The sequence below is a fragment of the Oncorhynchus mykiss genome, chromosome 17 (assembly GCF_057628025.1).
Source record: "Oncorhynchus mykiss isolate SJ-2025 chromosome 17, ASM5762802v1, whole genome shotgun sequence".
In the NCBI taxonomy this organism is placed as follows: Eukaryota; Metazoa; Chordata; class Actinopteri; order Salmoniformes; family Salmonidae; genus Oncorhynchus; species Oncorhynchus mykiss.
Window position 1 is genome coordinate 33,880,247 of NC_143038.1, and position 22,175 is coordinate 33,902,421.

Sequence of the window (22,175 nt, forward strand, 5' to 3'; positions counted from 1 at the left end):
TAGGCAAGTTGAGAACAAGTTCTCATTTACAATTGCGACCTGGCCAAGATAAAGCAAAGCAGTTCGACACACAACGACACAGAGTTACACATGGAGTAAAACAAACATACAGTCAATAATACAGTATAAACAAGTCTATATACGATGTGAGCAAATGAGGTAAAGGCAAAAAAAACGCCATGGTGGCAAAGTAAATACAATATAGCAGGTAAAACACTGGAATGGTAGATTTGCAGTGGAAGAATGTGCAAAGTAGAAATACAAATTATGGGGTGCAAAGGAGCAAAATAAATTAATTAATTAAATACAGTAGGGAAAGAAGTAGTTGTTTGGGCTAAATTATAGGTGGGCTATGTACAGGTGGAGTAATCTGTGAGCTGCTCTGACAGTTGGTGCTTAAAGCTAGTGAGGGAGATAAGTGTTTCCAGTTTCAGAGATGTTTGTAGTTTGTTCCAGTCATTGGCTGCAGAGAATTGGAAGGAGAGGCGGCCAAAGAAATAATTGGTTTTGGGGGTGACTAGAGAGATATACCTGCTGGAGCGTGTGCTACAGGTGGGAGATGCTATGGTGACCAGCGAGCTGCGATAAGGGGGGACTTTACCTAGCAGGGTCTTGTAGATGACATGGAGCCAGTGGATTTGGCGACGAGTATGAAGCGAGGGCCAGCCAACGAGAGCGTACAGGTCGCAATGGTGGGTAGTATATGGGGCTTTGGTGACAAAATGGATTGCACTGTGATAGACTGCATCCAATTTGTTGAGGAGGGTATTGGAGGCTATTTTGTAAATGACATCGCCAAAGTCGAGGATTGGTAGGATGGTCAGTTTTACAAGGGTATGTTTGGCAGCATGAGTGAAGGATGCTTTGTTGCGAAATAGGAAGCCAATTCTAGATTTAACTTTGCATTGGAGATGTTTGATATGGGTCTGGAAGGAGAGTTTACAGTCTAACCAAACACCTAAGTATTTGTAGTTGTCCACGTATTCTAAGTCAGAGCCGTAGTGATGTTGGACAGGCGGGCAGGTGCAGGTAGCGATCGGTTGAAGAGCATGCATTTAGTTTTACTTGTATTTAAGAGCAATTGGAGGCCACGGAAGGAGAGTTGTATGGCATTGAAGCTTGCCTGGAGGGTTGTTAACACAGTGTCCAAAGAAGGGCCAGAAGTATACAGAATGGGGAAGTGTGCTCTTCACGGATGAATCCCTTTTTCAACTGTACCAGGCACACCGCGTGTATGGTGTTGTGTGGGCGAGCGGTTTGCTGACATCAACATTGTGAACAGAGTGCCCCATGGAGGTGCGGTTATGGTATGGGCAGGCAATGAACACAGTTGCATTTATCGATGGCAATTTGAATGCACGGAGATACCGTGACGAGATCCTGAGGCATATTGCCGACTCATTTCTCCGCCGCCATCACGTTTCAGCATGATGTCGCAAGGATCTGTACACTTCCTTGAACCTAAACATTTGCAAGTTCTTCCATGGCCTGTGAACTCACCAGGCATGTCACCCATTGAGCACGTTTGGGATGCTCTGGATTGACGTGTAAGACAGCGTGTTCCAGTTCCCGCCAATATCCAGCAACTTCGCACAGCCATTGAAGAGGAGTCAGATACAATCAACAGCCTGATCAACTCTAAACGAAGGAGGTGTGTCGTGCTGCATGAGGCAAATGGTGGTCACACCAGATACTGACTGGTTTTCTGTTCCACGACCCTACCTTTTTTTTTTACCAACAAATGCATATCTGTATTCCCAGTCATGTGAAATCCATAGATTAGGGCCTGTTTTTATTTCAATTTACTGACTTCTTTATATGAACTGTAACTCAGTAAAATCTTTGAAATCGTTGCATGTTGTGTTTATATTTTTGTTCAGTGTATGTACATCTAAACTTAAGAAAAAGTTGGATAGATGTAAGCAATGTAACTAAATTGCTATCAGAGGTCAAGGAGGATTTTTGCTTCCACCTATCCGAACCTTCCAGTGTTATAAATGCATCAGAGGGTAGGTTGATAAGGGATTAGGCAGCAGTGGTTGTTTTGTATGTCAGGCTCAGGTTAAGTCAATAGTAATTCTCAATTCCTGGGATGTCCTCCACATTCAGTAAGCCATGCAGATCTGTGGCTGTGAAACGGATCCTTTGGTGTTGACCCATGCACCAACCCCTGGTTTTCCAGCACTGGTACCAGCACAATATCCAACCCCACCAAAACACCAACCCAGGTTTTCCTGGTCCCAGCCCCAACACCAGCAACAACCCTGGACACGGCACCGACCAACCATAACTGCCACCTTCATCCAGCAGCTCAGACCTCACCCCTTCCCCTTCCCTCCCCAACACAAAGACACAAACACACTGTCAACCACTCCACCAGACCAACCATGACTGACTGACTAACAAATTGATGGACTGTGTGGAAATATTGAGACCACAAATATGAATTAATATGCTGTGAACACTACCTAGCAGCAAACCTGCTTGCACCAATACCTTGTAATTACAGTCAAATACTGTGAAATACAAACCCATCCCCTCAATGAATTTCATCCATCCATCCATTCATTCTGATTACACTAATTGTACTGTAATATTAAATAAAGAATTTTACTTTCCATCTAGATTACTGTCAAATTCATGTTAACCCCTTTACAGTGAACGTTACAGTGGTTTTCATAGTGGTCTGCTAATGAGGATATTTGTGTGTAGAGCGTGTGTATGAGTAGGTCACAATAGTATTGACTTCCGGGGTTTAACCTCTCAATGGTATTATGGTATTATGTGTAGGGAGAGTTTGTTACCCCCACGTGTGGTCAAATCCTATTTTTATCCCTCCACCCTTTCCTTAGCACCTATCTTTTGTGTTCACTGATCTGAAAGGACTGGATTTATGTAGGTAATATAGTGATGCCATATTATATATTTTTTTCCAGTGCTTTGGGTTCTGTGAAGGGGATAGCATCTGACTGCGTGCTTTCATCTAGGTGTACCAGTGCCTGGTTATGCAGGAAGATACAGTGTTCCATCGGCAGCATCTGAATGGTCTGAACTTCTGAAGTGGTCTCCTCTGTATCATTTCCTTCACCTGTGCTGATGTGGGAAAACATATTTTTTTTGTTTCAGTTTCAAGTTTACTACTGCAGCACAACAGAGATTGAAATAGCAAGGTTTCCCATCTTGTCCACAGCATAAACACTCAACACCCAATAGACAGTCAAGTGACCTCCTGCTGTTCGCCAGTTGTTCACTGTAGTTCTCCCCCGCAATGTTTTAGACTCGACTGCTACGTGCGGGAGTTTCGTGAACGCGCACGCAGGGACTTCCCATCGCTGTGGTGAACGCGGAATATGACGTAAGTCACTTGCGGGGCAGTGATGATGGCGGTGTGTGAACGCGCAGTAAAAGTAATGGCTGCTCTAGAACGGCGGGTGCCTAGTCTCGATGATTTCGTGGGCCAAAGCTGGAGCGCTTGGGCTGAGAGAGCCGGTGTGACTGCGTCGGAAGGTAAGGGAGCACCTTTGGAATCGGTACTGTCAGATATCAAATCGATTGGCCATTCTGTTGAGGTTTATTTTCGTGGAAACGGGCGGCAGCCATAACCATGTTACCCAAACAAAGACCCTGCTGGGTCCTAGCGCTTGCTGGATAACATGTTGCTCTCTCCCAGGTCCTAGCGGTCGGCGTCTTCTGAAAAAAATAAGTGATAATTGTGTCTATTTGATCCTCATTTTGTATTTTTATGTACACATACACACACCATGGCCACCAGTTGACAGTATGCTCTCATTACAGCGTCACACGCCCAAATAGAACTGTGGCCCTACACAGCGGAAGGCGGCTTGCATTAGTTGTAGGGATGGTTGGGCGAGCAACTTCTTGCCATAGCAAGCTGACCGTATTAGCAATGAAGATAATACTGCTAACAGGATGATACAGTCTGATGCTGTTGCCACCATGTAAATGCTAGTCTAGATTGTTATTTCAGGGCGAATTTCGAACTCTTGGAAGCACTGTGGATTCGAGGCACAATTCTTTTTTTCTTCTTTTTTTAAGTTTGTTTCAAGACGATACGTGTCTAAACAGTTACATTAGTGTATATGCACGCGCATTCATTGTCTGGCACCTCTCAAAGTGCTACTCTACTCTCTCCCTAACTTTCTTATCAACCAACAATTATCTCTAACATAATGAACATGATTCCAACAGTAAACACACGTATTAGGTCAAAGATCATGCTCACAGCCTAAATCAAGCACAGCAACAGACAGAGGGGCCAAGTTCACCATGCGAAAGGGAGTCACTTATCCAGCTCGCTAGTTTTCTTGAAAATGAACATTCATACAGAAAGGGAATTCCCATCTATATATCCTGTATGCATTACAGCTTCAATATTTCTGTGATCTGTTGTGCAAGTTACCAGTTGTGAGACAGGAAGTCACGATCAGAACCTGTCTAGTCAACACCGACAAGGGGATTCATTTTAATAATCTGATATGGAGTAACTTGACTGGCGAAGGTGTGCGTCTTCCGTGTTGCTTTCACTTGACCTGCCTTTCAGATCATTGCGGATCAAATGAAGAAGAGGTGATGGAGGAACCACCTTGACTATTGAGATGCGCCCAAAGCCTACTATCCATGCGTTTGTATCCTGTATGCCTTATCCCCTCTGATGAAATTCCCTGACCACTGCACCTCAGTCACAGAGTCTCTGTTTTCAGGCTCTGATGGAGATGACTGCAGCAAGAATGGGAAGAACGCAGCCGAGGCAATGTCTCTTAGGAAGGAAGGTAAGTCTTTATTGGAGTGCATGTTGGTTACATCCTTCATACTCAGGTTTAGATTGACATCGAACCTTACTATCCAGGTCCCCTGGCAACAATGGACACAGCTTCTGCACAGAGTGCGTGTCTCCAGATTTGGCTTCTTCTTCCAGTGCTCCCCTGGGTGTCTTGTCTTAAGAGCTGAATGGGTTGGGGGGCACAGGGGGGCTGCTCCCTGCTAGGATCTCTCTCGCAACCAGCCTGGCAGTCTGCAGCAGCAGCAGCTTTCTGACAGACATTACCGTGTGTACTTGTCAGACTGCGTGTGTTTCTCAGGGTGACAGACAATGTGATTTGGGTTGTTCCACCTCAAAAACAGACTATTTCGACAGCTACCATCTCATATTGTCTTATCACTGCAACTCCCCAACGGGCTAAGGAGAGGCAAAGGTCCAGTCATGCGTCCTCCGAAACATGACTCGCCAAACCGCGCTTCTTAACACCTGCCCGCTTAACCCGGAAGCCAGCCGCACCAATGTGTTGGAAGAACACCTGTCACAAGTGGTCGCTAGGACAAGGATATCCCGGCCGGGGAATTTACACAAGATATACTAAGAATATATTAGTGAGCGATCTCAAGAATCGAGTATATAGATAAATATGCAGTGTGTGTGTGTATAAACAGTGTAACTAAAATACAATGTACAGTAGGATAAATATTAGAATGAGCTATGGGATACTGGATTTAAATACAGTGTACGTTAAGTGTCTGGTGGTTCAATGTCTCTATAACATGTGACCGCAGCTGGTTTTGAGTGTGTGTACGTTCGTGTGTTTGCGAGTATGAGGTGTGTGTGATGGCTTGTGTTGCTGCCATACCTGGTCCATGTAAGAATGCTTACAGGGTAAGGAAACCAATGACATTTTGTAATTTGGGTGAACTATCTCTTTAACAATGGGGGGGGTCTTTAAAAAATGATCACCTAATAGCAGGAACAGCACCATCAATTGGTCAACCTGGGAAGATGTAGGATGAGACAATAACTTCAATGATTCATTTATTTGAACAGGGAGAAAAAACAGCACCAAATTTACTGAGAATACATTAAATAGGATGAAGAAACAATATTCCAAGCCGCAGCTCTATACTACTTGTCAGACTTAGTGAACTGATACTATATATTGGGGTCCGTGGTTTACTTTTGGCCACTTGAGATTCATTTTTCAAATCAAATCGAACTCTATGTAAACAGGAAATAAGAGTAACTATCATTATTGAATCCTCCTGTCTTACTCATTGTTAGTAGAAAGTTTGGTCCAAATTGGATATTAGCAACTATCATTATTGAATATTTTACGAGTCCTATAAATTAAAGTGGCCAATTTGGGTGCAATCAATTAGCTTAATTGTTCAGAGATCTAATTATATTTTAAGAAAATAATGTTTCCGGAATGCTAATCTTATTTGTTTCTAACAGTAAGCATTTCAGAACAATCTGAGATGGTGGGAGTCATGGCTTGCTGAAATTACATGGAACGACCCATGTGTGTCTATACCCGCTTTCCCGGTATGTGTGATTTCTCACCTGTTTCTCATTTCACTCTCTCCTAACCTCCTTCAGACATGTCGATCTTCGGCCACTACCCGGGCCAAGATGACTTCTACCTGGTGGTGTGTAGCCACTGTGGCCAGGTGGTCAAGCCCCAGGCTTTTGAGAAGCATTGTGAGAGGAGACATGGCCCCCTGAGCAAGCTGTATGCACGCCTCCGCCCCCCCCTTCCAGCCCCCCAGCAGCGACCCCGCCACAGCCACTCCCCATCCTCCACTCACGCAACCTCCTCTTCCTCCTGGGAAGGAAGGGGGCAAGGGTCCGGGGCACCACGAGCAGCCCCCCCATCCCCATCCACACCCCCCCAGTTCAGACATACCAAGCCCCCCAAGGATGTAGTACGGTAAGAGGGTTGGGATAGATGAAGGGGATTAAGAGGGGGATTGGAGGATAGGTTTAGTGGTCCTATTATTTTCCTTTTTTATAAAAAAAAAAAAGGTGAAAACCATCTTATTGGTACGTTATTGGTAACATTCAGATTTTTTTTTAAAACATCTGATCATGTTCTCACTCTTTTTTTGTTGTTGTTGTCCCTTCAGCCACTCCCCCCTAGATAAGAGCCCCCACAGCGGTCACTCTGAGTCGGCTGTGTTTAAGCAGCCTCCACCCCTGGAGCCTCCCCTGAGCTCCCCACTCCTCTCCCTCAGAGACCCACCCTGGCCCCATGGAGACACCCCGCCCGGCCGGCCCTCCAACAGTGAGAGGACACATACCCAGAGGAAGGAGGTCACATCGTCCCCTACCCTCCCTGCCCACCTCCGTGGACCAAGACCCTACAACAAAGTGGCCTCCAGTGAGTCTTTATTTCCTTTCATCTTAGTTCATACAAGTTTGGGTCACTGAGATGCAATGTATTTTTTTAACAGAGATGGGCCTTCCCCTCAGGATCTGTTTTGTTGGGTGAAGAGCTTGTTAAATAGAAGAATGCTAAAATGAAGTGACATCTTCTATTACCAGGCTAGTGATCAGAGAGGAAAGAGCACAGAGCTAGGAAGCTAATTCCGACTGAGTCACAGCCGTTGAGTCTGATTGCTATTAAGACACTCTTCTGTTCCTGTCATCTCCAGGGAGAGAGTGTGATCTCGACAAGCACTGCGGAGTACTAGACCCCGAGAGGAAGAAAGTCTGCACTCGTCTCCTGACCTGCAATGTAAGTTCACACACTCTGCATATGAAATCTCATCTCCCTCCTCTATCCCAGTGTCCTCTCTTCTTGGCCCAGCATTTTCTTCCTTGCCACCTATAGTATTCCATCCCTCTTCGTCTCCCCCCTTTTCTCTCCTCTCTTTTCCTTCCTCTCCCTCTCCCCCACCTTTTTCCTCTTCTTTCTCCCCCAGCCCTCACACTGTTGCGGATTCCGTAGCCGGGTGACTGAAGCTTTGGGAAAATCACTTCTGTCCTTACTGCTTTCGACCCAATTATGTTCACTCAACAAGAGTCCGTACAGGATGTGAAGTTTGGAGGATTGTGACTTTTCCATTGTTCACTGCTGTCAGATATATTGTTCCAACTGATTGATTTGTTTGAGGAACTTATCTACACGTGCTGGCTCCTCTATTGTGGGTCCAACTGGCAAGAGATGAAAATGATTTCCCAATAGAAAGACGGTCAGTGATATGCCAAGAGTAATAACTTGGGTGTTTTCTTTTATCTGTGATTCGGCGACCATAAGAAACGGGAACTGTCGGACACAGATAAGAGACATGTCTAGGTTATTACTCTCCTGTGTTAATTGGAGGAGCTCCAATGATGGCAGTCTCCTTCAAAACTATGAACCCATAGATGACTAGTAATTGCTTACATTCATGACGTCACATCAGGCATGTATTTCAAACAAAGACGCTTTTAAATGAAAGGGGTGACATGACGTGTAGGCTTAATTGGGCCCTTTTCGTATGATGAGGATGAGTCATTTCTCTCCATTTTGACACTCTTGGTCCTCCTCATGTCTCTCCTATAGTTTACACTTCAGCTATTCATTGCTATGGCAGCATAGTACATTAGTCGTCTAAATATCATGTTTCGTGATTGCGGTGTTGCCATAGTATTTGAAAGGTTCTCTACATAAAGGAAGGGGTATTTTGTGCAGGGTATTGAGGACATTGTGGTATTAAAAATGTCCCCTAGCCCCAGTGGAGTCACAGTGGTAGAGACAAACCTTCCTCCTTATCAAAATCTCTGCTCTGACATGACTAGGGATGTCATGTTAGATCGGTTATTACAAGGTCCTCAGGTCTCTCAGCGCGCAGTGGGTTCACGTGTAGGCAGGAGCAGATATGACCCGATTTATTTTATAAAAAATAAAAAAATCTTAATTTTCTGTATTTAAAAAAAGATAAAATAATTACAGGAATGGGAAAGAATCTGAGAAACTGCTTCCCTGCCTCGCTTCTCGTTCAGACGCCCACACTGGATTTTTCTTAACGTCTAATTGTCTGCTGTACCAGGGCTTATCCTCCCTCTTTACCAAGACTATTTGATAGAGCAATCTTTTGTCATCTGTGGTTATACCTATGTATTTTTAATGAGATCCAGGCTCTTTTTAAATGATTTCTACATATCTCTCACATTCTGGTTAAGGCTGCTTTTCTGAGGCACTTCTGATGCTTTTTTTTTTTCAAATCATTCCTCTCCTCATAGTTTGTCTCTCCTTTCAACAGATTTGCTCAGGCGTATGTTGACTGTATGTGATTCAGGTCATCTCTAGCTGATCCGTTCAAATGCTAATGAATCCCACCTCGTCTCAGACCCATCTGTGGATGTGAGAAGATGGTGATGTGAGAGAACACATTTACCCTAGAATTAGTGAACTAGATTGAAAACGATCGCTACAGACAGTCAGTGGTTATCAGGACTTGGCAGTCATAGGGGCTGGGCGCTATAGTGTTTCCTCCAAAACACAAAGGAAAGTTGGACAGCATCGCCCTATATTCACAGCACGAGAACTATTTTTATCATGTCTATTCGGATGGAAAGTATAGGCTTCGAGTCACTTTTGTGTGTAAGAAACTGACGTTTTTAGAAAAACACAAATAATTGTGTTTAATTGTTTTCTCTCCCTGGTCTGTTTCTTTCTCCTGTCCTTAGATTCACTCCATCCACCAACGGAGGAAGGTTCCTGGTCGGAGTAAAAACTTTGACCAGCTGGTGGCCGAGCTGAAGACGGGGGCCCGGATCCGTGAGCGGGGGGGTCAGACCCAGGAGGGGAGCGGCTCGGGTCGGTCCCCCAGCCCAGAGGCCCCCGAGGACCCCCCAGAACCCCCCCACTGCAGGAGACCCCTCACCAACAACCCTGCCTTTAGGTAGGGGACTTATGTTATCAGATGTGTTAAAGTAATAGTAAAGGTACTCGTGGTAGATGTGGACAAAATATTAACACGTGTGTGTGTGTTCAGTCGGTCCAGGGCGTCTTTAGAAAGCGCTCCAGAGGAGGACAAACCTTGTCAGGAGGAGGGTAGCGCCCCATCACCCCTCACCCAAGGGCGCATCTCCAGCGACGAGAGCGAGGGAGAGGGGCCTGAGGAGCCGTACGAATACCCTTCCTCCTCCTGGCACCCCAAACCAGCCGCGGTAAGATTACAGGGTGTCATCAACTACTCCTAGTGGTATTATCAGATGTACACTGGGTGTTCTTTTTGTTTTTTTTGTACACCTGTTCTGTCCATGACAGACTGACCAGGTGAAAGGTATGATCCGTTATTGATGTCACTTGTTAAATCCACTTCTATCAGTGTAGATGAAGGGGAGGAGACCGGTTCAAGAATGATTTTTAAAGCTGCACTATGCAGAAATCACTCTGCCATTTCCCAATTGCTAAAGTTCTAATAGTTCTCTTCATTTCAGTTTGTGACAAAACAGGCAGGTATAGTCCCGCCCACTCCCTAACCCCCAATAACCAGCTCATCAAGCTTTGATTACTTGAATCAGCTGTGTAGTGCTAGGGCAAAAAAAAACTAAACATGCACCCCGAGGGGGGCCCTGGTGTGGTGAATCATTGCAATGTCTAAACCTTTGTGAAATACATTTTCATAACCAAAAATATAGTATTTTCAGATGTTTGAAGCTGGTGTACAAATCTGAACGTAAAAGACGCCAAAACAAAACAACGGGAAACGTAGAAATTGCGCAAATAAAACTGATCTACTGCTTCTTAGACTGCTTTCAATGAGACTTTGAACAGGGTATGGTAGTAGGTGCCAGGTGCACCAGTTTGAGTCTGTTAAGAACTGCGACGCTGCTGGGTTTGTTACGCTTAAGTTTCCCGTGTGTATCTATCTCAAGAATGGTCCTCCACCCAAAGGACATCCCAGCCAACTTGACACAACTGTGGGAAACATTGGAGTCAACATGGGCCAGCATCCCTGTGGAATGCTTTCAACACCTTGTAGAGTCCGTGCCCTGACGAATTGAGGCTGTTCTGAGGACAAAAGAGGGTGCAATGCAATGGGTGTTCCTAATGTTTGATATACTCAGTGTATATCACTGGAGGATGGTGACCTTTTCACTGCTGTAAAATACAGAGATGTTGCCAGCACTGACTGTATTAACAGTCCCCTAACCCACCATGTGCTCTGTCTCCTCTCCCTAGCTGTGCTCGTTTGGCAGTCATGAGATGGGTCGTGGTGTGTACACCTTTGACCGACGGCTCCACCACCTGCGGTCGGCACTCAACGCCATGGTGGAGCAGCACATCAGCGCCCACCTCTGGAAGTAAGATTCTTTGTGATGTGTGGCCCTGTGGTAACTTAACAAGGTTTACTGGTGCAGAGGTTTGTCATAAGAGCTACATAGTGCTGTTCGAGCACCATTTTCCTGATTGTTTCCCCTCTGGACAAAGTGTTGCATTGTAGTTTTCTCTATCTAATACAGGTATATTATCTCTGCAGGAAAATACCTCAAGCTTCAGACCTCCAGTCCCAGAGTCCCTCTGCAAAGAACAACCCCTCTTCCTCCTCCTCGTCCTCCTCTTCCTCCCTGCATTCTAAAGTCAGGACAGGAAGCCACAGCACCCCTTCTCTCAGGCCCCCCTCCTCTTCTTCCTCCCACGGACCAGGAAGGGAGACACGCCTACAAATCCCCTCCCACTCCACAGCCATTAACCAATCAGCGAACTCCAGTGCTAGTGGCAGCCAAATTGTAGCCCTGGCGCCCCCTCCTGTCCGTCAGACAGGCCCAGGGCGGCCACCAGGGCCCGGAAGGCCCAAGAACCCAGTAGGGCGACCCAGCAAGCAGCAGCTGAGACTCAGAGAGGAGGCTGCTGCTGCCGCAGCCCTCCGTAAGCGCAAAGCCCCGTCACAGGAGGGTGAGCACTGCGGCCCAGACAGGAACTCTATCATCCCCCAGGACCGGGGACGGCCCCCCTCCACTTCCTCTAAGACCACCCCGCCCACTCCTCACAGCCAGACCAATGGTACTCTCTCCCCCAGCAGCAAACCCCGCCCCCAGCCATCTCCCTCGGAGCCCCATTCGCCAGCGGCAGCCTGGGCGTTTAAACGGACACATCCAACCTCTGGACACTCTTCCTCCCCACCCGACCCTCACAGCCGAGGTGGGGACTCAGGACTACACGGGAGGGGGGCGACAGGGTACGAGCACAGGGGGCTGGGGAAGAAACGCAAGGGGGGGAGCAGTGAACCCTCGCCCCCTTCTAAACTGCACCGCCTTCCCTCCTCCCCTCGCTCCAATTTCTACCCCTGGAAGGACAGTAAGGGGGGGGCGCTGCCTGGTGGGTTGGAGAAGAAAATGGGCACACAGAAGGTGGGTTACTACTTAAGATTATATTAGGAATACGTTATGTGCATTCGGGAAAGTATTCAAACCCTTCACTTTTTCTACATTTTGTTACATTACAGCCTTATTCTAAAATTGATTATATTGTTGTTGTTTTTTTACCTCAATTGCCACACTACCCCATAATGACAAAGTAAAAACATAATGACAAATGTAAAAAAATGAAATCACATTTATATAAGTATTGAAATCAAATTGTATTTGTCACATGCCCCGAATACAACAGGTATTACAGTGAAAGGCTTACTTACAAGCCCCAACAATGCAGCTAAGAAAAATACCTTAAAGAACTGAAATAAAAGTAACAAATAATTAAAGAGCTGCAGTAAAATAACAAGAGCAAGGCTATATACAGGGGGTACCGGTACAGAGTCGATGTGTGGGGGTTAGTCGAAGTAATATGTACATGTAGGTACAGACCCTTTACTCAGTACTTTGTTGAAGCACCTTTGGCAGCGATTACAGCAGCGATTCTTCTTGGGTGTTATGCTACAAGCTTGGCACACCTGTATTTGGGGAGTTTCTCCCATTCATCTTTACAGATCCTCTCAAGCTCTGTCAGGTTGGATGGGGCGCGCCACTGCACAGCTATTTTCAGGTCTCCAGAGATATTAGATCGGGTTCAAGTCCGGGCTCTGGCTGTGCCACTCAAGGACATTCCAAGACTTATCCCGAAGCCTCTCATGCATTGAGGAACTCTAGAGCTCTGTCAGAGTGATCATCGTGTTCCTGGTCACCTCCCTGAGTAAGGCCCTTCCCCTCTGGATTGCTCAGATTGGCTGTGCGTCCAGCTCTCGGAAGAGTCTTGGTGGTTCCAAACATCTGCCATTTAAGAATGATGGAGGCCACTGTGTTCTTGGGGACCTTCAATGCTACAGAAATGTTTTGGTACCCTTCCCCAGATCTGTGCCTCGACACAATCCTGTCTCGGACGTCTATGGACAATTCCTTCTAACTCATGGCTTGGTTTTTGCTCTGACATGAACTGTCAACTATGGGACGTTATATAGACCGGTTTGTGCCTTTCCAAATCATGTCCAATCAATTGAATTTACCACAGTTGGACTCCACTCAAGTTGTAGAAACATCTCAAGGATGATCAATAGAAACTGGATGCACCTGAGCTAAATTTTGAGTCTAAACAAAGGTTCTGAATACTTATATAATTAAGGTCTTAATGTTATTTTTATACATTTGCTAAAATTTCTAAGCCTGTTTTTGCTTTGTCATTATTGGGTGTTGTGTGTAGATTGATCAGGAAACAAATTATTTAATCAATTTTAGAGTAAGGCTGTAACGTAACAAAATGTGTCAAGGGGTCTGAATACTTTCCGGATGCACTGTTTGGTACAAATGATATTGTATTTGTTGTCCAAGTATTTGACACTATAAAGCAGCCATTTGACTGTGGTCTTCCTCCTTTCTCCACAGCCAAAACTGCACCATTAAGAGTGCTTGCCTTACAAGCCACTATGAGGGAGACAGCCCTGTCTGCGTAGTCAGACATCACAGGACTTGAGATGTGTGTGTGACTGGATGTTCAAGCCAATGTCGATGTATGCAGGTGCATATGTCTATTGAAGCCTATATGGGAATGAGTATACAGGTGTATGTGGGAGAGAGAGTGCTTAAGACCAATACAGTACGAGCTACGTGTTGTTCAGTTCCTGAGTCGGATGTGCGTGTGTGTGTATCTTTGAGTTTGCAGATGTTGGTGAGTGTGTGCAGGACAAAAGGGACACATGAATTTCTGTGTGTGAATTTATAAATACCTCAAGACCTTCTGGTTATGCTGCTAAATTAATATGTTGATTTATAAAAATGGTTTAAAAATATCCTTTACACTTGAAGTTGTGGCTTTTCTTTTGAGGCTGGTATAGGAAGAAGGGGTCACCAGATATAATTTTTTGCAGCCTTGATATACCAGATCATATACAACCATATTAGTCTGAGAAATTATCTCACTGTATTGTCTAATTACTGTTGTATGATGCCAGTATAGAAGTGCCATAACAGTAGCCTTCACACCTTTGCATCAAGGTGGGAGAGGGAGCGCTGAGTTAGCCAATTATTGCTCAAAGGACTGCATTCCATGACGCCATGTTCATGAAATTGGAGCAACTCCTTAAAAAACAACTGGAGTAAGAAGTGTTTTGTACATGGGTTGGATAGAAAAATGTAATATATTATGAAGGCTATTCACGCGTGTGTCAAATTAGTGCAATACGAGCTCTTGATTCCCTAGCGCCCGTTCCTCGTTGGATAGCAGCTCGTGCTGCTGGGGATATCGCCATTAGATGACTCACTGATTTGACAGCTGACTGGCTCCTCTGTCAGTGACGTTGCTGTTTTTTCCCCCCGAAGCCTCTCTAAATGGGGGGGTTCGATTAATCTCGCCCGTGTAGTCGTGTTTTGCACCGGCTGAAAATTCGCATTCCATCTAGAACCGGGCTGCCTCCCGGACGTGAGCTAGGTGCCCCGCGCTGTCAGACGGCTCAAAACAAAAGTGAAATAATATAGCGGGGGGGGCAGGTAGCCTAGTGGTTAGAGCGTTCGGCTTGTAACCGAAATGTTGCAAGATCGAATCCCTGAGCTGACAATGTGGAAATACGTCGTTATGCCCCTGAACAAGGCAGGGCCGTCATTGAAAATAAGAATTTGTTCTTCAAATCGAATTTATTTATATAGCCCTTCGTACATCAGCTGATATCTTAATTTACTTGCCTAGTTAAGTAAAGGTTAAAAAAAAGCACGTGTCGTAACATTCTGTGTTTTCCTATGCTGAAGTGATAGTTTTCATTGTGAAGACTAAAACATTTATTTTATGGAAAATATATATTTCTGGCCTATGACCGAGCGGCGCAATTACTGTTCGTCTGTGAGGGCGCTCCTCCCTCACCCTCTTCACATGATTCAACCCGGGCAAGTGTAAAATAACTCCCTCATGTCTCATCCACCAAGAGATTCTATCCAGGAAGTGGATTCGAGAACCCACCTGATCGATTTGAACCAGTGGTAGTAGGCCTACAGTAAATATTCCAGGTGCGCTGGACAAAAAGTATCAGCTGGTCATTATCTGCGGGATGTTTTGGAACGAAACCTGCCGGCCTGGAATTTGATTTAGTCTACGTAGGTGCGTAACAGTAAAATGCTGCCGTTTTATAATCTCTGTAACAGGAGGGGATTTACTAGCTACAGACTAATCCGTTGAGACCGCACATCCATCGTTTCGTTTTCCTGTGATGTGTTGGTCAACATAGTTTGTGATACGTTTATGAATGTGATGCAATTTGATACATCCTTGCTGCGCAAGAGTCCCGAGCTCGGTCACGGATAGACTGGCGCCAACGGTTCAAGAACATTAACTGGCCCGATTTATATCCAACTAATCTCCATGTATCTGCCACGACGCTCAGCGAACACAGACCATCGGTTTATCATTGTACAGTTAGCCCGCACGCTCTCCATTTAGCCGGCCGCGGAGAGATGCGCGCAGATGTGGAGTACAGCCCGGTCGGCGAGGGGCTGGGGATGAGCGAGTTCTGGCTATATGTGTGGATGCGAAGGGTCGCAGTGATCGCTGCGCATGTCATAGCTGTGGGTCTCACTGTACTGATTTCAGTACTATCCCGCCCGGGAACAAGTAAGTTGCCTTCATCTTGTTGACCTGTAAACTATTGACAATGATTTTGGCAATGAGTCCCTTTATCTACTTCCCCAGAGTCAGATGAACTCCTGAATATTATTTTTCATGTCTCTGTAACCAGGTTTTCATTCAACCTTTTTATGCGAGTAAAGTAGCCTACTGTCGGATAAAAACATGTCACGACGGGCCTGATAGAAACAGTACATTTCTAAGAAACAATTCAAAATGTTTGCAAAAAAATACGCTAGACAAGGTGGGATCTTTTTGTGTGTGTAAAATTAATTATGTGAGAAATGGCGGTGGAAACGCTTTTATGCACAAATATTGCTATAATAATCATCATATTGAAGTAACTTGGAGTCACGCGATGACGTGTGGTCCCCCCACTGACTTGAAAAGATACAGTTTTTTAGGCCAGGGTTCCCAAACTTTTTCGCTCAGTTCCCCCTTCCAACATTGGGGAACGTCCCCTGCACAATACAATTGTATTTCTATGGGCACAAGCACTGTTCACACCCCTCTTGTTGGCGGAGAGAACAATTAGCAGGTTTAAAGCTTATTTCCTGCAATTCTACACATATTTGTCATGGGGTGCAGATATTATTTTGCAGTTTTAAAGCAGATTTTGCACGTCTATACATTTTGCCATGTCTAATGTGTATTCATGTGATATGAGTGACTCGAACATTTCTACAACATTTTTGGACTAAAAAGAACCAACCAACCAAACGTTATCTGACATGGGCTAGTTCATCTCAACATTTCTGAGCAGTTATAAATAGCTCTACGGTATGCAATGACTTACATGACAAGAGGGAAACCGATGACACACTACCCAATTTCGAAATTGCACCTTTTGCATTCTGCTACTCCAACTTTCAAGAGTAAATTTAAAGTCTGACTGAGTCGTCCCCCCCTCCCGAAAAAAAACTTTAATTGTACAGATGAAATCAATTCTGATGAACTTCACAGGGTGGTGAAAGTGCAATGTGATGAGCTTGATGCTCCTTTCCAATAAATATTGAGGGTTTTATTCAGGTGACATGATCGATGCTTGGTGTGTCTGCCGTTTGACAAATACAAATAATCTCGCTCTTTTGTCTATAATAATCTCATCATGTAGGACAGTGGTTTTGTTGCCAAAGTACAATCAAGATGTTTTTTTATGCTATATTGATAGTACATGTACCAATTCTATGACAAGGAAACAACAGTCACACCTTTCCCAATGTCAGTAATTCAATTTTGCCCATATTCTTGATGAAGAATGTTAAACTCACTGGTTTGAGACCACAAAAATCAGCCAAATCCACTAAACAGCGCTGTTAATTATACTACATTGAAAATACTGTGACAGAAGGAAAAAGTTCAGATGTTAAATTATGATTAAATATGGGTTCATTATAATTTCTACACACTTTATACCTAGTTGTAGTCATTTAATTTCAAACGGGAGTATTTTTCATTAAAGAAAATACTACTTTTTTACTCAGACACATGGCCCATTCAAAACCCACCAGTTGAGAATCGCTGATGTAGGCTATACCTGTATCTGCAACATGTTGGCTAGAGTGCACATGCCAGTATCAGAATGGGCACATTAGCTATATAATGCAACTTTTTTGGTGACAAAACCATCAGTAGAGTTGAAAATGCGACGGAAACCCATTTAACTTGTATTTACAATTCGGTACATGGGAATTTAACTGCAAAGTTATTGTGAAATGCTCTTTATCACCCACAGCATTTTATCCACAACAAGTCAATATGATGGAAACACATCTCTGGTGGGAAAATGTGCATTTGTTTTCATACAGATTTTTGAGGATCGCATGAAAATCTGTCGCCAATCGGATGGAAACCTAGCTTCTCTCCAGTATGAAGGAAGTTGGAGGTAGTTTTGCGAGCCATTGCTAACTAACGTTAGCGCAATGACTGGAAGTGATAACCATAGATTTACAGTCATTGCACTACCGCTGGTTAGCATTGTCTCGCTTCATACTGGACACAGAGACATAAAATGGTATCTGACTGGGGAAGTAGATAAAGAGCCTCATTGCCTAAATCCTGAAGTATACTTTTAAGCACAAAACCTGCAGGCCTGGGGAACTGGTGGGTGCAAGGTTTTGTTCCAGACCAGCACCTAAGCACCTCGAGCATTGACCAAGTATCAGTTGATCAATTATCAGATGTCTAATGCTGGGCTAGAGCAAAAACCAGCACTGATCCCAAGGACTTGATGACTGCAGTAGTAACTTTCAATTGGAATGTTTTGTCCAGTGTGGACAATCACACAATGTGTCTGTGTTTCAGGTCTATTTTCCTGGCATCCTGTGTGTATGTCTATCGCAGTAAGTTATCCTGATAACATGACACACACTCCACAAAATACCATAATATACACAGAACAAAAATATATACGCAACATGCAAAGTGTTGGTCCCAGTATTTTTCCATACTTGCAAAAAGCTTATTTCTCTTCAATTTTGTGCACAAATGTATTTAAATCCCTGTTAACATTTCTCCTTTGCCAAGATAATCCATCCACCTGACAGGTGTGCCATATAAAGGATCTTATTAAACACCATGATCATGACACAGGCACACCTTGTGCTGGGGACAATAAAAGGCCACTCTAAAATGTGCATTTTTGTCACACAACACAATGCTACAGATATCTCAAGTTGAGGGAGTGTGCAATTGGCATGCTGATTGCATGAATGTCCACCAGAGCTGTTGCCAGATAATTTAATGTTAATTTATCTACCATAAGCCACCTCCAATGTAGTTTTAGAGAATTTGGCAGTACATCCAACTGCCCTCACAACCATAGACCACATGTATGGCGTCGCGTGGGCAAGCGGTTTGCCGACACAATTGCATTTTATCGATGGCAATTTGAATGCACAAAAATACCATGACGAGATACTGAGGCCCAATTATATTTAAGGCATCTGTGACCAACAGCTGCATATCTGTATTCCCAGTCATGTGAAATCCATAGATTAGGGCCTAATGCATTTATTTCCTCATATGAACTGTAACTCAGTAACATCAATGAACATGTTGCGTTTATAGTTTTGTTCAGTATACTTCTAGTCTTAGGTAAGGTACTGTCACATGCGAGAGATTAAGCTCTACAACCATCTCACCTCTTGCACTACATGTGGGCCCTGCCTTGCCCGCGGCACGCTGCCGGAAAAGGAGAAGCTGCAAATAAATTATACATCCACTCCTCTCTCTCTCTCGCTCTCTCTCTCCCTCTGTTTCTTTAATAATGGATCGAAGTGTGGAACAGAGATGTGACAGGCAAGTAGCCCTGGGCTGATGACGTAACCAGGTAACTTGACCCAGAGGACTGACTGACTGGAGGAACGTTATAGAGCCGTCTCCAAAAACAGTTCAGAGGTCCTTTGTTGTTGTTTAGTGGGACAATGCTGAGTATAGGTTGCAGATGAGATGCACTGTGTACTGGGCAGAACTGACCCAGCTTTCTAAGTCGGCGCAGAAACATTATTTCCCCCACCACAAGATATTCCTTCTTTCACTCACCCCCTCCCCCCGTCCCCGTCCATTGTGTCTCTGCGTTAAAGTCTTTGCATTATCCTCAGACAGCGTTAACCCTCTGATTGTCCTCTGATGGTCTTCCACCTCTCCTCTTGCGTCTATCAGTACATCCTGTGCCTGACCGAGGGGATCCTCCTCTTCTCTCCCGAGGGGACTCCGTTCTGCTTCAAGGCACGGAAGGGTAAAGTCCGTCTGCACTGGTTCATCCAGGCCCTGGTCATATTGGCTGCAGCCACCGGAGTTGGCTTCATGGTTGCCAGCAAGAACGTGTCAGAGCGCCCCCACCTGGCCACCTGGCACAGCCTGCTGGGGGTGGGCACCCTGGCTGCCACCGTCCTCCAGGCCGCCTGCGGTATCTGCCTCCTCTTCCCTAAGCTGCTCAAGCTGTCGCCTCCACGGCTCAAGCTCTACCACGCCACCTGTGGCCTCGTGGTGTACCTGCTGGCGACTGTGACCGTGGTGTCGGCCATGTTTTCTGACTGGTTCCAGGCCACGGTGAAGGGGGTGGTGTGGTACGCCTTCCTGCTGCTGCCGCTGTTCCCAGCCCTGGTGATCATGAACCAAATCACTAACGCCTACCTGCCACGCAAGAAGATCACCACCTGAGACTAAGTTGTAGGTTTTCACAGTACAGTAGACTATAGATCAGTGTCTCCCACACCTCTCATGAGTACCCCCAGCCTGTCCACGTATTTGATGTATTCGACAACTAGCACAGCTGATTTAACTAACGAGGGGCTTGATTTAGTGGGTGATAATTTCAATCAGCTGTGTTAGTTCTGGAAAACGTCAAATAAGTTGATTGTCTGTGGGTACTCATGAGAGGTTGGGGAAACTGCTATATATACAGATATACGTATCTTGAAAGACTACCACCAGGAACTCAGTCTTACACAAGTACAAACATATACAAAGTACTAGTGACGGGAGTTAGTTGCATACACACACACATCTATAAGAAGACCTGGGTGTGACTGTTGAATCCTGATAAACATGTATGGGACCTGCCCTGAAAGGCTACTGAAAGCTCTGCTGGGACAGAGTGGATGTAACCCTGAAGTCGTCTCCATTCCGTCATCTGTTTCTCCAGAGGCTACTTTGCAAAATTTATCCAGCGAACAAAAGTCTGAGATACTGTATCTGGATGATTTAAGGCAGGGCTGGTCAACCCTGTTCCTGGAGAGCTACAGTCCTGTAGGTGTTCACTCCAACCCTAATCTAGCGCACCTGATTCTAATAATTAGCTGGTTGATAAGCTGAATCCGTTTGGTTACAACTGGGGTTGGAGTGAACCTATAGGAGGGTAGCTCTCCAGGAACAGGGTTGGACAGCCCTGGTTTAAGGGAATACAGTACCATTGTGTATCAACCTGAGTGTGGTTGTGAGCAGAGCAGCTATGTGGGTTTTACCGTTTTGTTTTATGATTCTTTTGTCTTCAGTCAGCCTATATGTTACTGTACATTAGCCATTACGACACATTTTAAAAAGGCTTTTTTACCAGTGTTCGACGTCCTGTCCGGAGAAGTGTGTGTGTGTGTGTCATTGTCATTGACACTGGAAAATATTAGCTTTCTCTGAATGAAGGTATTCGCTAGAAACCCCTGGCGCACAAAGGCCTATTGGATGTACCAGCACGATGCCTAAACTTCTCCCAGTCTTATTCAGTAGGTAAAAACACTTGAAAGAAATTGTGACCAAATACCAGCATGTTGTTGGGCCATTTTTATACTTGATACAGGGCAAATAAGTCAAACAAAAAGGGAATAATATAGTAAGAGACCATAAAGATTTTTTTTTATCAAGTCTTCATATGTATTACCTGCTGTGGCAGCCGCAGGAGTAAGGGAGTTGGTTCCTAATTTTGTTTTCAGAGCATACCTAGAACTCTGTATTTCCTGCTATGCTATAGGTCAAGTTTACCAGCAGCAGCTAGAGTAACTTGGTGTTGGACTAATAAAATGGCCTTTGGTGCCCATGTTGTGTAAAACAGTTCCTTGAACTACTCAAATCTCTTCTCTGCTTTACTTGCTTGTAAAACCAATCCAACGCCCTCCTGTTTTAATAAACTGTCTCCTCATTTGAACTAATGCAAGGTTGTTTACTGACTATAACGAGTGGCTGAATTGAGTTAAGGTGGTCTTTTTAGTGTGACTATATGCTCTAATAGTTGTGTCGTGTTTGAGTTCCGGGAATTGGGCGAATGGACTCGCACTGTGTACTTGCAGTTGGAAAATTTTGCCTAGTTTTCACTTCTGCGCACCTATGAACATAGATGTGTCTTCAGGTGTTGAAAAGTTTATTTCTTCAATGTTTGTTACGAGCACCTAATGAATGTAGCCTATCCTACTAAGGGGTATGACCTTCAAACTCTGTGCTCATTAGAGTAAGAAGTGACCCCTAACCACTGATACAGGAGAAAATATTTTCTCATCCCCCTATAGGTTAGCATTGATATGGGGTGTAGGGAAATCTGATCCTAGATCTGTGTTTGAGGCAACTTCTACCTTGTGTGTTCATTGGATGAGCTGAGTATTTTATTAGTGGTCAGTAATCTAGGATTGTTTTAAAGAGGAACATGCAAGAGATTGTAACTCCTAACAATGTTATTTCCCATTTTATGCTTACTGGACATGACCCAGAACTGCAAAGTTGCAGTGAACCTGCTGATGTGTTGTTTAAATAAAAACCTTGAATCCCATGATTTGTTTGTGAGGAATCATTATACTGTAGGTAAAGATTATGGATTCTAAAAAGACACCAATCCTGAGGGTTTAGAGGTTACACTTCGTTGCTTAATGT

At 44.7% G+C, this 22,175-nt stretch overlaps 2 protein-coding genes across 2 annotated transcripts; both read left to right on the plus strand.

The window, feature by feature from the left end:
• Window positions 1-3,348: 3,348 nt before the first annotated feature.
• Window positions 3,349-14,002, plus strand: atxn7l2a (ataxin 7 like 2a). The gene is made up of 10 exons (XM_036948187.2): window positions 3,349-3,507; window positions 4,722-4,790; window positions 6,386-6,716; window positions 6,913-7,166; window positions 7,441-7,523; window positions 9,461-9,675; window positions 9,769-9,943; window positions 10,962-11,083; window positions 11,260-12,130; window positions 13,595-14,002. Exons 1-10 carry the CDS (start codon window positions 3,378-3,380, stop codon window positions 13,610-13,612), a joined length of 2,268 nt encoding a protein of 755 aa, XP_036804082.2. The 5' UTR covers window positions 3,349-3,377; the 3' UTR covers window positions 13,613-14,002.
• Window positions 14,003-14,566: 564 nt separating this feature from the next.
• cyb561d1 (cytochrome b561 family, member D1) lies at window positions 14,567-22,074 on the plus strand. The gene is made up of 3 exons (XM_021570335.3): window positions 14,567-15,806; window positions 18,123-18,160; window positions 19,482-22,074. Exons 1-3 carry the CDS (start codon window positions 15,650-15,652, stop codon window positions 19,980-19,982), a joined length of 696 nt encoding a protein of 231 aa, XP_021426010.3. The 5' UTR covers window positions 14,567-15,649; the 3' UTR covers window positions 19,983-22,074.
• The last annotated feature ends 101 nt before the right edge of the window (window positions 22,075-22,175 follow it).

Excerpts from the sequence above, each read along its gene's own strand:
- atxn7l2a (XM_036948187.2), top strand. The coding sequence starts at position 3,378 with ATGATGGCGGTGTGTGAACGCGCAGTAAAAGTAATGGCTGCTCTAGAA. Across the intron at positions 3,508-4,721 it reads CGGTGTGACTGCGTCGGAAG|GCTCTGATGGAGATGACTGC; the intron begins GTAAGGGAGCAC and ends CTCTGTTTTCAG. Across the intron at positions 4,791-6,385 it reads AATGTCTCTTAGGAAGGAAG|ACATGTCGATCTTCGGCCAC; the intron begins GTAAGTCTTTAT and ends AACCTCCTTCAG.
- cyb561d1 (XM_021570335.3), top strand. The coding sequence starts at position 15,650 with ATGCGCGCAGATGTGGAGTACAGCCCGGTCGGCGAGGGGCTGGGGATG. Across the intron at positions 15,807-18,122 it reads ACTATCCCGCCCGGGAACAA|GTCTATTTTCCTGGCATCCT; the intron begins GTAAGTTGCCTT and ends TCTGTGTTTCAG. Across the intron at positions 18,161-19,481 it reads CTGTGTGTATGTCTATCGCA|TACATCCTGTGCCTGACCGA; the intron begins GTAAGTTATCCT and ends TGCGTCTATCAG.